Source organism: Martes martes (genome assembly GCF_963455335.1).
Source record: "Martes martes genome assembly, chromosome: 9".
In the NCBI taxonomy this organism is placed as follows: Eukaryota; Metazoa; Chordata; class Mammalia; order Carnivora; family Mustelidae; genus Martes; species Martes martes.
The window spans coordinates 20,904,312-20,919,736 of NC_137896.1; the positions used below are offsets into that span (position 1 = coordinate 20,904,312).

At 42.4% G+C, this 15,425-nt stretch overlaps 1 protein-coding gene across 2 annotated transcripts in view; it reads right to left on the reverse strand.

Annotated features, from left to right (window-relative positions):
- Window positions 1-3,860, reverse strand: part of CTNNBL1 (catenin beta like 1) — a 161,126-nt gene extending 157,266 nt beyond the window's left edge. The window contains exon 1 of one of the 2 annotated variants that reach the window (XM_080813370.1): window positions 3,733-3,860. In XM_080813370.1, the coding sequence (XP_080669496.1) occupies window positions 3,733-3,762 (30 nt within the window). In that variant the 5' untranslated portion in view covers window positions 3,763-3,860. The remainder of the gene's footprint in view (window positions 1-3,732) is intronic. The other variant, XM_080813369.1, reaches the window with a different exon arrangement.
- Between the last annotated feature and the right edge of the window lie 11,565 nt (window positions 3,861-15,425).

A 15,425-nucleotide genomic window follows, 5' to 3' on the forward strand; every position in this document is an offset into this window, starting at 1 on the left:
AGCTCTTGGCCTAAATAATTAGTATTACAGAATTTAAAGTTAGAAGAGACCTCAGAGAGACTTACTTAATCCCCTCATTAGGCATATGAGGAAACTGAGGCCCAGAAAGATTAAGTGATTTGCTCTCAATATCATGAATAGCAGGGAAAAAATATGACTTAAGCTCAAAAAAACTAAAACTAACAGCTATGAAAAGGGAGGACAATCTCAGCTGGGTAAAATTTTAAAAGGAATTTAGATCATTTTAGACCAGGTACACTTTCAAAATGTAGTCCCTGGACCAGAGCTTCAGCAACACCTGGGATCTTGTTAGAAACACAAATTCTAAGGTCCCACAGGAGACTTAATGAATCAAAGTCTGGGGGTGGGGATGTTCAAATCAGACAAGTCCTTGAGGAATGAACTTCAGTGGTCATGCTGAGTCCACTTTGTAAATCACAACTATAATCAACAGTACTAAAATATATGCATTCTTCTATAGATGTACAATACTTCAGTTTTTTAAGTTTTTAAAAAACTGAAAACAAAATGGAAACCCAGATTTGAGTATTCATTTGGTTCCAGTTCTGGCTCTACTCCTTACTGGCTGTTTGTCCTTGGCAGGCAACGGACTTCTCTAGCTCAAGCTTCCTTCTCTGTAAAACAGGCATGCCACCCACCTCAAAGGGCATGTTGAAAATTAACTGTAAGAACGCATCAGAAAGTACTTTAGTTCAGCATCCGGCCCAGAGTAGGCAGGCAGTACAGCACGGTTATTAGAAGCTTCAGCTATGAGGCAGGTACTTTTCTGCACCTCAGTCCCCTCATCTGTACAACAGGGATTAAAGATAGTACCTTCTTCATAGGGTTGTTGTAAAGATTTTGAGAGATGGTGCAGGTAAATAATGCATCTTTCATATCTATAAAATGTTGCTGTTTTTGAAGAGCTTTTGCATCCATCAATTCAAATGACCTTCATCCATTTCCACAAGAGGATGGGTGCTATTTCATTGATTATGGACTAGATTCCAGACTGTACCATCTTTTAAGAACAGAAGGAGTAGACATCAGTCCCGTAGAAAGGAAACTGCATGAATAGTGCATGTGGGGAATGAACAGGACTGAAAATAAGGAGATCAGGATTCTGGTTTCAACTATGCTACTACCTTAGCCCACAACCTTGGGGAACTGCTTTACCAGAATGGGGTTCACTTTTCATTGGCAAATAAGTGGTCCGCGTGAGGTTATCTATAACATCTCTCCAAATAAAATTCAAACTCCTTATCATGGCCTACAGGAAGGCCTACGTAGTCTGTCATCTGCCTACATTTCCTATTCATCACCTACCATTGTCCTACTCACTCACCATGTTCCAGTTCCATCAATCCTCTTCCTGATCTTCTAATAAGCCACACCAGCTTCTACCTCATAGCCTACATACTTGCTCTTCCCTCGCCTTGATCCTCTGCCCCTTTACATGACTGGCTCCTTCTCAACCTTCAGTCCTTTAACATTCATTCCTTGGAGTCCTTCCCAGACGGTATTACAAAAAGTAATAGGTCCTATCTCCTACTGCCAGGGGTTATTTTCTTGTGTAGCACTGTCTAATAAAAACATACTGAAAGCCACAGATGAGCCACATATGTAATTTTAAATTTTCTAGCAGTCACATTTAAAAAGTTTTAAAGAAGGTAACATTAATTTTAATAAAATATTTTCTTTAAGCCAATATATCCCACATATCATCATTTCAACATGGAATCAATATAAAGATTATTTATATATGTTACATTAATTTTTTTCATACTAAATCCTGGAAATCCAATGTGTATTTTACACCTATCACTCTCAATTCCAACTAGCCACATTTCAAGTGTTCAGGATTCACAGGTATCCAGTGGCTACGACACCAAACAGCACAGTTCTATAGTACACCCTGATTATCCTTCAAAGTACCTATCACAATCTGAATTTCTTCTTTGTTTAACACTTATTATCTTGTTACTTTCCCACCAAGCTCTTCAAAAGCAAGAACTTTGCCTATTTTGTTCAGTGTCCTATACTCAGAGGACTTGGCGCCTTGCACAGTAGTTGTTCAATAAATTTTTGAGCAAATGAATGAACCTCTTTTAGCTTTAAATTCTGAGTCAATGGGCTAGCCATTCTGTAACTCCCAAAAAGACACAGAACCACTCATTCAACAACCCTATTTCCTGTCTTCTTTCATGTTCAATAACTGTCTTAAAAAGAGAACTCTCTTGACTATATATCAACCATTGCTTCAAAGTTCTTTTCTACAATGTCTATAGAGTCTCCAAGGTCCGTTCTTTGTATGTTGGCTGAGGGAGTAGCATGAATATAATTGCTAACATGCACTGAACTTTTACTCTTTGACAAGCATTAGTCTAAGCATTTTACATTTCACAACAGCTTCACAACAGACTTCTGTGGTAGGTGCCATCTTTGCCCCTATTTACGTATGAGGAAACCAATGCATAGAGAGTTAAGTATTTTGTTCAAGGTTACAGCAGCCAGTCAATAGCAAAATAGAGATTCCAAGGAACATGCGGCCCCTGACACATAGCTCTTAATCACCTGTTCTCTACTGCAAAGCTGTCCAATGGAAATATAAGACCATTTATATATGTAATTTTTAAAAGCCACACTAAAAGGCTGGTAGCTACATTAAAAAGTCAACAGAAACAGGTAAAATTTATTTTAAATTTTATTTCACCCATTACCCATAATATGGTTAATCAACATGATCAATAATCAAGGTAATTGATCAATATAATAAAATCAGCATAAAAACTTTATTTTTCATATTGAATCTTCAAAATTCAGCATGATTTTACACTTAAGAGTACTTTTCAACTCATACTAGCTCCACTTCAACTGGACACATGGACAGCTACCATACTGGACAGCAGGGTTCTACTGCCTCTCACAAGGAGCCGCTGCAGGAAGTCAAAGATGGGGAAACCTTTGAACTGGGAGCCAGGAGACCTCGACTCTAATCCAGCTCTTACTTGTTGAGTTATTTTGGATAAGTCCTTTCTGCCCTCTGCACCACCAATTCCCACCAAGTTGCCTGAGCAGGAAAGACAAGATTCCTAGGGTCCCATCCCATGCTAGAATTCCAAATATCTCCCAACAATGGCTGTTAAAATGGGAACAGATTTTGCACTTTAAAATCGGCTTTCACATCCAGTAGTTAATAGAGTCCTCAAACAACCCTATTGGGTAGTTATTACTGTCTCTGTCTTATATGTTCAAAAACTGAAGCTCAAAGAGGGCAAAATGACTTGTCCAAAACCCACATGGCCAGTCAGTAGGGAAGCCGGGCCTCAATTGCAGGAAAGACCAGTGCCCTCCCACCACCACCGCCACCACCACCACCACCACCAACAACAACAACTCAACGACCGGGGGACAAGAGAATTGAAGGGAGATGGTTGTGAAGATGATCTGGGGCCTTCAGAAGAGTTGAAGGGAACCAGGCCCCAGTCCAGGGTAGGCTAAGAAGAGGCCCAGACTGGAGTTGAGAGAAAGGGGCCTGGGCTCTGAGAAGGAATGAGCTGAAAGGGCCCAGGAGAGTCTCAGGGGAGTGAAGTGAAATGAGAAGCTCGGACATGAGAAGTGAGGGGACGCGCGGGCCGGGGACAGAGGTGAGATGAAGGGACTCTAGTCCCGCGACCGGAGACCCTTGCCCGGGTGAGGGGACGGTAGCCCGACCCTCCTCGTCTCTCATACCTGGTAGCTGAGAAGTTCACCCACATCCATGGTTCCAGGCCCAAACAACACCTGCTATTCGGGTTCCTTCCACTCACGCCCCAACCGCGACCCCCTCCACTGCAGCTCCAGCCACACTGCCGGAAAGCGCTGTGAGCGGGTCGCAGAGCCAATGAGGTAAAAGTATGAGTAACACGAAAGCCGGCCACACTGCGGTAAAAGGCACCGCCACCGTAAAGCGCGCTGCATTTACGACGGTGCTGCTTCCGCCCGGAACCTGAAGGGGGTGGGGAAAGGGGGCGGAGACTTGAAGGAGGGCGGTATGGTGAGAGAAAAAACCCAAAGGAGCCAAGATTTATTGGGTGCCCCCTATGTGCAGGGCGGAGCACTGAACGTTTCACTTGTGCTCTCCTAATCCTTCCATGACCTAGTCAATTTTATCCTCGTTTCACAAATAAGGAAATTGAGGCATAGAACTGCACTGTCCAGTTCTGTAACCACTAACCACATGCGGCTCCTGAGGGCTTGAAATATAGCTAGTCTGAATGGAAAAGTGCCATACATGTAAATAAAATGCATACCGGATTTCTACGCGTTTTATTGATTACATGTTGAAATTATATTTTGAATATATCGGGTCAAATAAAATACAAAATTAATTCCCCCGTTTCTCTTTACTTTTTAAATGTGGATAGTAGAAAGTGCAAATTACCTATGTGGCTCTCCTTATGACTCCCTTCGTGGTTTTGTTTTGTTGTTTTTTCTTTAATAATACTGACTCAGAAAGTATATTATCCAACGCCTACAACTATTACTGACTGAGAAACTGTTGGCGATCACATCTCCCTCTCTGGGCTTCTACTTACTCATCTTTGCAAGTCCCGATGGGAACTGGGTGATGTTATTTCAACCCCAGAGCTATAAAAAGGTTTTTTGTAGGAGGAAGTTGGCCATGATTAGAAGAGAATCATTCAAAGGGTGCATCTGAGCTCCTGAGATTTAAATAAGAGTGTTAAACCTCTCCCTTTGTCGTCTTAGCCATTTAGCCCCCTGACCTTCACATCCATGACATTTGTCTTAGTCCATCCAGACTGTTATGAGAAAAATATCACACACTGGGTGGCTTGCAAACAACAGAAATTTATTTCTCACAGTTCTGAGGCTGGAAAGTCCAAGACCAAGACACCAACAGATTTGTTGTCTGGTGAGGTTGCATTATGGTTCACTGACTTTCTTACTATGTCCTTGCAGATAGAAGGGCTAAGGGAAATTTCTACATCTTCTTAGAAAAGCACTGATCCCATTCATGAGGACTCCACCCTTGTGACCTAATCACCTCCTGAAAGCCCCACTTCCTAATACCACCACCTTGAAGGTTAGGATTTCCATTTATGGATTTTGGTGGGATACAAACATTCCGACCACAGCACCCTCCCTATCTCAGCTCTGCTTATCTCCAATTATACAGAAGTTATTCCTATAGAACTTCTCAAAGAGCCAAATATTCTCCTCTTCTTCCTGGTTACCAGCCCCATACTTCGTCCAACTCCTCCTCATCCTTCAGGTCTCAGAGGTCACTTTCTTAGAGTAGCTTTCCTCAACCCATCTTCAGTCCAAGTAAGCAACTCCTTCTCATTCCTCATAATTCTCTTTCCTAACACCTCCTCCATGGCACACAGATCTCCATTTGTAATTTTCTACTTAATGGTTGATCACTTGTTTATTGGCAGCCTTATTTACTGGACACAGTATCCATGAGAGCAGGAACTGTGTCTGTCATGTCCACCGTTATATCCTGGTACAAAAAGCCTAGTACTGTGCTTGGCACAGGAGGAGGTTTCATGATGGCCTTTATGAGCCTTGGTAAGGAGACTGGGTTTATGCTAAGAGCATTGGAAATAAATTGAAAAAAAATTTTTTTAGATTTTCTTTATTTGACAGAGAGAGAGAGAGATCACAAGTAGGCAGAGAGGCAGGCAGAGAGAGAGGGGGAAGCAGGCTGCCTGCTGAGCAGAGAGCCCAATGAAGGGCTTGATCCCAGGACCCTGAGATCATGACCTGAGCCAAAGGCAGAGGCTTTAACCCACTGAGCCCAGGTATAAATTGAAAATTTTAAGCAAGTTTTGCAATTGGGTTTATGTTCTTAAAGAATCACCTACGCAATCTGCTTTGAACTGAATTATTTGAGTGTCCTTCCCCTCCCACCTCCCTTAGCTGTATGGACTGTGCCTAATTCAAGGAGACAGGATGAATAAAGGTGGCAATGTACCTTTTGGAACTGTGTAACCTTTAGAATTATGTCCCAGTACTTGGTGTTCTGGAGCCAGCTTGTATAAATAGGCTAGCAAGAGCCTATGATTAAATTTTCAGAAAATTTTCAAGTTAACCTCAGGTTGGTTGCTTGAAATTGGCCATGGTGGGAGTATTTACACCATGGATATCAAACAAGTGTTACAAACAAATGCTATAGAGTTACTGGTGTTTCAGAAAGCTGGTTGTTACAAATTTACCAATACACCACTGACTCTGCTTCTCCTCAAAGTTCCAAGCATCTACTTCTCTGCTCTCTGGCAAGTTACTTTCTCTCTCTAAATTGTGGTCACTTCATCTATAGGGAGTCTCATTCATTCGTTCAACAAGCATTTGCTGAGTGCCTCCTCAATGATCAACACAACTGTAGGCTCTGAAGATGCAGAAGTTTGTATGAAAACAAGTTCCTGCCCTCTGGGAACCCACATTCTAGTTGGAGAAAGCCTAATGAGGAACATAGTGTTATGATCCCCATTTTACAGCTGTGGAAATGTTGTCAGCCAGCTTCACCTCTACATGCCTCATCCCCTTGCCCACAAAGTGGATATTCAATTGCACTGACCTCATAAGATTACACGGAATTTACATAAGGTGCTGCACGCAAAGCACTTAGCAGGTGCAGAAAAGTACTCCAAAACTGTTTGGTCTTAACGTTATGGGGACTTAAGTGGGAATTGAATGGGCAGAGAAGCAGGAAAAATTAGATCATTCCTATACCCTTTCTTTTGCATTCAATCTTGTCTGTGTGTCTTTAAAGACCAGGTGTTAAAACACAGAATCATAAGGCAAACCCCATGAAAATCAGATTCGGTGAGCACCCTGCAACGTGGCTAAAGTACTCTGCCAAGGAAGGTCTCCCAGAGAAGATGCCATTTGGACTGGGTTTAAAGGATGAGAAGAGTTTGCCAAAAAGATATGGTGGTAAACTGGTGACCCAGGCAGAGGACGAAGCGTGAGCTAAGACATAGAAGTTGGAACATTCTTGTAGACGAGGCATAGGATATACAGAGGAAAAAATGGGAAGTAAGGCAGGAGAGGGTGTCTGGGGAAGATCTTGAATAAGGTTGCCAAATTTAATGCATAAAAATTTAAGATATTCAGTTAAATTTGAATTTCAGTTAAACAATGAAATTCTTTTAGTATGAATATGTTCCATGCAATATTTAGTAACATATTAAAACTTTTTTGTTGCTCATCTGAAATTCAAATTTAACTGGGCATCCTGTATCTTATGACAGTCCTAATCATGGAGGATCTTGAATATCATATTAGGGCACTTCAATTTTACCTTGATGAGAGGGTCCATTAGTACTTTCTTGGGAATCTCCAGGGGATAAGGCTTGAGAGACCCATCCTTCAGGTCTCAGCAAATGTCACTGTATCAGAGGGGTCTCCTCTGACTTACAAGATCTAAGCCAGTCCCTCTCCTTCCCTCAAGATTCTCTATCAGCATCCCTAACTATTATCTTCAGAACATTTGTGATTGGTGTTTCTATATTTATTTGTTTTTCATTCATTTGAAGTCTGTTTTCCCTTCCATATTCTCAGCTCCAAAAAGCCAGAGATTGCTGGATTGTTCACCATAACAACCCCAGAATCTAAAACAATACCTAGCATTTAATAGGCACTCATGAACTAGTGGCTGGTTTAATGGATGAGCCAATCACTCTACAGATTGAGTGACTCATTCCCAGCAATAATACTAACACCTTCAAATCCCTACCCCAAATCCTACTGCTATGCTATTCCAATTTTAAAGATGGGAAATGGAAGTTCAGAAGAGCTACAGTGTATGCTAAGTGAAACAAGTCAAACAGAAGGAGATAAATACCATATGATCTCACTTATATATGGAATCTAAAAAACAAAATAGCTTGTTGATATAGAGAACAGATTGGTGGCTGCCTGAGATGGGGGTTGGGGGGGTCAGAGAAATGGGTGAAGGGGGTCAAAGTTACAAATTTTTGGTTATAAAATGAATGTCACGGGGATGCAATGAATAGCTTGGTGACTGTAGTTAATATGGTACTGCCTATTTGCCAATAACTAGGAGAGTGGATCTTTAAATATTTCATTACAAAAAAAAGTTTTTTGTAACTATGTAAAATGATGGATGTCAACTGTACTTATCATGGTGATCATTCTGCAATATATGTAAATATCAAATCATTACATTTATACCTGAAACTAATATGATGTTATGTCAATTATACCTCAAAAAAACTAACAATGGGGGGGGGTAGGGAGGCGGCTATGAACTATGCACCAAGCAGTCCAAAAACATGGTGATGATGATGATGATTTCAGAGTGGAATCCACAGAGACAGGAGAAGGGCACCACCCAAGAGACCAACTGCTGAGATGTAATCTTTTTTAAAAATGTAACTTGGAAGAATTATCCCTTCCAGAAAGTTTTTAAATAGCTGTGGGTTGCCTAGCTTCCTTATACTTCAATCTTTAGGTGCTCCTAGATGTAATCAGAGTAGCTTCCTCCATCTTTCATTGCCTCAGTAAATTATTTATTGGAACAGCCTTTAAGAAAATATCCTCAAAAAACACTCATAAAGTATATTTATCACCAATATTGAGTTCCTACCCTGCAATTGTGGGTTGATTGGAAACATGTAACAGTGCCTGACTCCTCTATTTAGGCACTGAATGAGTGGGGAAGAGTTACAGGGTAAGCAGTGGAAAGGAGGATATGTTTTCTGGGGAGCAGAATGCAATTGCTGGGGTTCAAGAGGAGTCCCTATTCTCTCCCATCGCCCAAACCCAGATCCCTGGATCCTCTCCACTCTAATATTTTTAAATAGTTGTAAAAACTGAAATGTAGAGAGTTTAGTTACTTACCCACAGTCATAGAGTTAGTAAATGGCAATACCCCAAACCAAGCCGGTCTGACTATGCATTTCACAGCAGGAATCTAGGCTCAGTTAACCATTCAAATGGTACCGATACTTATGATCCAGGCACAGATGATTGTTGAATGCTAAAGAGTAATTCTCTCTCTCAGCAGACCTTGGTCTCAAGTAGATACAAGAATTTATAATCTTAGATATACTGTGAGCCAAGTAAGAACTCAACAGTCATGGATATGCAAAGAAAAGGAATTATTTCGAGTTTTGTTGACATGTGATAAGAGAATTGGATTATGTTGTTGGAAGAGTCCTACTCTTTCAAAGATACATACTAAAATCTATATATGAAATAATATGAAAACTAGAATTTGCTTCAAAAAAATCCAAGGTGGGGGCTGGTGTGGGTGCAGACAGAAGTAGAGATGAGAGAGTGATTGGTGACTTGATAATGTGGGAGCTGGATGAAGGTTAGGTTGGAATTTGTTTTATTATTCTGCTGCCAACAGGATGGCAGCAGCAGTTCCAGGCACAACATCAAGAAGAATAAGAGAGATCATCCTTTTCTGAGCCTTTTTCTTAGGAATTAGGAATGAAGGAAGCAAGGATACAGGTAGGGACCAACTATGTCCATCGCATAAAGAAAGGATTCTTCAGTCAGATATGTATGACTGGAAAAGCTATGAAAACCAGCACTCACAATGGCTCATAAGAATGTAAAGAGTTTCAGGACACCTGGGTGACTCATTTGGTTAGGTGTCCAACTGTTGATTTCGGTTCAGGTCATGATCTTGGGGTTGTGGGATAGAGGCCCTCAGCAGGCTCCACACAGCATGGAGCCTGCTTAGGATTCTCTCTCTCTCTCTCTCCCTCTGCCCTACCACCTTGCTTGCTCTCTCTTGCTCTTTCTCTAAAAACAAAACAAAACAAAACAAAACCCAAAAACAGTGTAATGACTTTCATAAACCCCTAATTCTGAGGGGCTTCCCTCATCAATGCCACAGACCAATGGTCCTCATGAGTCAGACTTTCCAGAAATACTTTCATGATAAGAGATGGAGAGAATTATTTATGCAACTGCTATTTGGGGGTCAGTGAAAGAATATCACTCAAGATCACTTCTGGCGTGGGAAGTAAGCAGTCTCCTTAACCAGTGAGCTGAAGCATCTGTTTATTACTGAGCCTCAGCACTAAGAATGTATATTAGTTATCAATTACTGTGTAACAGGTTATCCCAAAATATAATGGCTTAAAAGAACAGTGGACATTTATTATATCACACAGTTTTTGTGGATCAGGAATTTGGAAGCAGCTTAGCAGGCTATTTCTGGATAAAGGTCACTCCTGAGATTATAGTCAAGATGCCAGTCACTTCCAAGATGGCTTACCCAAAGGTTGACACTGGTTCTTGGCCAGATACCTCAATTCCTTGCCACATGGATCTTTCTATCTGGCTGCCCGAGTGTTCTTGTAACATGGTGACTGGTTTCCCCAAGAACAAGTCATCTGAGAAAGACCAACACCAGGTGGAAACTGCAATGTCTTTTGTGACCTAGTCTCAGAAGTCACAGCCCATCATTTCTGCAATATTCCATAGGTGACACAGGCCAGACCTTTCATCGTGGGAAGGGACTATACAGGGCATGAATGCCCGGAAGTGAGATTCACTGAGTCCATCCTGGAAGTGGAGCCTCTGATTTCAGCTAAGCTTTCAGATGACTGCACCCCTGGATGATATCTTCACAGCCACCCCATGAAACATGGGAGCCAGAATCACCTATCTAGGCTGTTCCTAACTTCCTCATCCACAGAAACAGTGAGATAATAAATGCTTTGGTGTTTTAACCTAAGTTTTAACCTAAGTTTTTAGGTATTTTGTCATGCAACAATAGATAAACAAAATCAAAGCAGCTTAGGTACCAAAGAGTGACATTCCCATCATTGGCAGCCCCTGTGATTTATTGATAAACTGAGCATTCGATTAGTACCCATTAGACTCTGAACCATTGCCAGCAGATATCAATGAAGGCAGAGAATGGCCATGTACCCCAGATTGGCTAGAGGGGAAGCTGCTGAGTTTATACCTTCTCACAGAGGATCACAAGGCACCTTAGTGTATCGAAAGCTCTGAGCAGTCTTGCAGGGTGAAACCTGTTTCACCTTGTTCCACACGTTTTCCAACCCCTTTGAACAGAGACCATTTTTCACATAATGCCTATTAGCGTCCTATGGAAATGGTGCTATGAGAAACATACGTCAAGAAAACAACTGAACCATCTCTTCAGTTTTGAATTTTGGCTTCAAAAAAAAATCTGTATATATCCATTTATATATTCCAAAGGCCTAAATTTCCCCAAGGTTGACATCCAGGGCATATAAATGATGTCCCATTGCCATTAAGTAACATCTCTGACTCAGAGCTCCTCTGTCCGCCAGTATAAGCCCGTCAGCTGAGCTCTCACAAATGACTGAGTTTTTCTGGGAGCACCTAAGCCCAGGTGTACTCCTGGATGATCCTCTCAAGGGATCCCCTGCTCCAGCCTCTTCATTGGCATTGGCCCACCCCCACCCCCACCCCAATGTCACCGGAAGGAGCCTCACCGCTGCCCCTGCTGCCCTGTCCAGAGCATTGCTCTCTGGCACTCCAGAAGCTGCAGGACCCAGAAGGTGCCATGACCTCCTGAGTGGGTCACACAGTTCTGTCGTCTTGCTCTGAGGAGGCCACCAGTGGGTATTAAGCAGCTAACTAGCAAGTATGAAAACAAGAAGTTTGTCCATTAATAAATTTGCCCCTCTTATTTCAACCAACTCACCCAGTGGTTTTCAAATCATGCTCCCATAAAACAGTTCTACGAACTGGACCCACTTGTTCTAAAATTCAACCGTGGAAGACGGGTAGTTGTAGGCCAGTTCATGGAGAGAAGGGTTAATGGGAAGAATTGCCTTTATTTTAAATTATTCCCCAATGCATTTCCCCCCAGCTTTAGTACCTGCTTCCACTTTTTATGGTAGAGTGCAAGATGGTATGTGATTTTTGCACATTATATATTCACTCATTTTAAAATTAGTTTGTCACTATTTCATGGTATTCTGCAAGAAGGACCGTGATTTCAAGGTATTTCTCCACCGTCTGAAAATGTTGGGGGAACACCCAGGTTGTGCTATTTGTGACAGTTCAGCTGAGGGGCCGTGTTTGAGCACCCACAATGTATCAAGCACTGTGACAGGTGCTGGGAAATATTTAAAAAGAAGCACAATAAAGGGGCGTCTAGGTAGCTCCGTCGAATAACCAGCTGACTCTTGATTTCAGCTCCTGTTGTGATCTCAGGGTCTTGAGATCAAGACCCCCATCAGGCTTCACACTCAGCATGGAGTCTCCTTCAGATTCTCTCTCTCCTTATCCCTCTGTCCTTTCCCCACTCCCACTCTCTTTTAATTAATTTAAATCTTTTAAAAAACGAGTACAATAAAGTATATGCCTTCCAGAAACTTACAATATAGTAAAGGAGATCCACACACCTTGATTTTTCTTTTCTTTTCTTCCTTTTTTTTTTTTTTTTTTTTTTGGCCACTGTGCCATTTATCTTTATGCTACTTTTCCCCTAGGTTCTTAACATTAAGGCTAGGGAATCAAGACTCTTAATTGCATCCATTCAACAAATATTTACTGAAAGCTGACTAAGAGGAAAGCAGCATCGGTTACATTCTGGTAAGTTCAGGAGTCCAAATTCTGGCTTTGCAGCTCCTGCCTGTACAACCCTGGGCAAGTCACTTCACCTTCTAGAGACTCTTTTCCATCATCTTTCAAATGTGGGTAAAAATAGTGGAATAATCAAAGCTCTCTAACTTCTGTAATAAACAACAAAATGGATGTTTATTTCTTGCTCATAAAGTAGTCAGAAGAGGATGTTTGGCACATGGCCTCTTATACATTTATGCAGTCATCCAGTTTCTTTCCACTCTGTGGCTTTCCATCCCCTGGGGCCATGAGGAACGTCATCTCCAGCTAGTGGGTGAAATGAGAGAGCATGGAGACCCATGAGAGATGTAACATACAGGAGCCTAGCTTGGAAGGGGGGCATTTCACATCTGCCCTCATCCACTGTCCAGAAAGTAGTCACATGGATACCACAATGTACAAGAAAATTAAGAAATGTGGTCCCTCTGTGGGCTCAAGAAGGAGAAGGGTAAGATTCAGTGAACTCTGAGCTGTCTTCCTCAAACACTTACCTCACAGTGTTGCTGAGGAATGAATATGCCTGGCATAGAGTAGGTGCTTAGTTAATGTTGGTGTATGAAGTCATGAGCTATGTTTGGGCAATAATAGCATTATTTATCAAACATCCAAACCGTGTATCAGGCACTGGCCTCTGTTGGGTCCCTGAGCCTCCCAACAACCACACAAAGCCAGATGATTACCCTTTCCTTACAGAGGAGAAAACCAACACTCAGAGAGGGTAAGCGATCTGCCTAAGGCCACACAGTAGAAAGAGCTGAGCCAGGATTCAAACCCAAGTTAGTGTGACTCGAAAGTAATCTTTTCACCAAATTGTGATACTAATGGAACACACAAAATACACAGATATGGACCACAGGAAGAGAGCTGCCTTGGGCCAGTCTTCATAAAAGGTGACATGGAAAAGGAAACCATACACACAGAAACCAAACAAACCTTGAAAAGTTCCCAGTGAAACTGCGAAGGGCCATTATAGAGTAGCAAACATGAAAATGTGCTAACTATTCTCCTCACCCATTTCTAACTCCACTGTCTAATCTAAACATCACCAGCCAATCTCTCTTTTCTTATCCTTCCCTGTGGAATCTTGTCTGCCTCTCCCCTGCCTCCTCCCCCCAACTATGGCCCTCCTGTTAAGATCTTTGACTCTTAGTTTCTTTTTTTTTTTTTTAAGATTTTATTTATATATTTTTGAGAGAGTGAGAGAGAATGCATGAGTTGGGGGAAGGGGCAAAGGGAGAGGGACACATAGGCTGGACTCAATCCCAGGACTCTGAGATCATGACCTGAGCCGAAGGCAGATGCTCAACCAACTGAGCCACCCAAGCAACCTCCTCTTAGTTTCTTTTGAATTCATCTCTATATCAATTGGCACAAGAAAGGACTCCTTAGAACCTTCATTCATCCATTCATTCAGTCAACAAAATATTTATCAAATTCTTGCTATACACCGGGCAGTCTCCTGGGCTCTGGAATTCAGAGCCTGGTAAGAAAGAGAGATATTACTGCATAATCACACAAATATAGATCCAGAGGAGAAGGAATCCAGTTATCTCAATGGAGAACTGAGGGACCATAACCAGCATGGGAGATGGAATTGTGTGACCTAGAGACCTAAAGGATATGGAGGATTATCTAGGTGATGTGGAGGGACCAGGCAGTGGAATCAGCATGTGCAAATGTCCTGTGGTAGGACAAAGCACATTTGAGGAATAGAGAAAAGGCCAGGAAGGCTGAAGCCCAGAGAGAGAGAGAGAGGGAGGGAGGGGTGAGGGGAAGCAGCAGAGGTGAGCAGGGGCCCAGCCCACTGAGACCTTGTAGAACACAGCAAAGTACTTGGGTCTTTAACCCAAAGAGCAAAGGGAATCCATCAGGGGGCTTTAAGTCAAAGGATGTGTCTTGTCAGTGCTTCCCACCCATACACCCTGGCCCTTCCTTACATTTCAGTGTACATTGGGCAGATGTTCAGTTCCAAATGCCAGCACCTGTGTTTTTTACCCAAGGACTTTCCCTGACCACTGGAACCTGCTTTGCCTGCCTGTGGAACAGGTCAGAGATGCCAGAGAATGAATACTTTTCCCCATCTCCAGAACAGTGCTCCACCTGATGAACTTAGTAGATAAATGCCCACCTCCCTCACTCCTCAGGTGGGATACCTCTGAGCTATGTGTTGTTCACTGGCTCCCGGAAGTGCCCAGTGAGGTCAACCCCAGGTGTCCACAGTGTAACCCCTTGCCTTCCCTTCCCTGCCCTTCTTTCACTTGCATGCCCGTGCTTCCTGGGATCAATTCCCAAATAAAACTCTGTACATCTGAATCCTTATCTTTTAGGAGATCCCAAATAAGATCATCTATCATAAGGACAAAGGGTTTGAGGGCAGCAAGGGAGGATGGGGTAGACCAGTTGTCAGTACAGGAGATGATTGGGGTTTTAACTTAGTGGCAGGGCACGGGGAATAGAGGAGGGAAACTCCGCAAGATCCAAATATACAGCGGATGTGCAGGAAAAAGGAAGAGGGCGATGTGAAGGCTGCCTCCTGGGCTTTGTCCTCCCTAGAAGGAAGGGCAAGTGAAAAGGTCAAGATTACATATGTTAATATTTTTGTGCGTGTCACAGAACAGCTTGTAACCACCAAATTTTCTGGAACTCTCTGCTGTCTTCTCGCCCTGCCTTGACTCATCAGACTCTAGAACAACCTAGCTGCCATCGTTCGGGGAAGCCTGCGTTTTCTCCTGCAGGGCAGGATTCAATAACAGTGTTCTCATCCAATAAAGGAGTCTGGCGCACAGGGACAAAATATTGAATTAAAAACA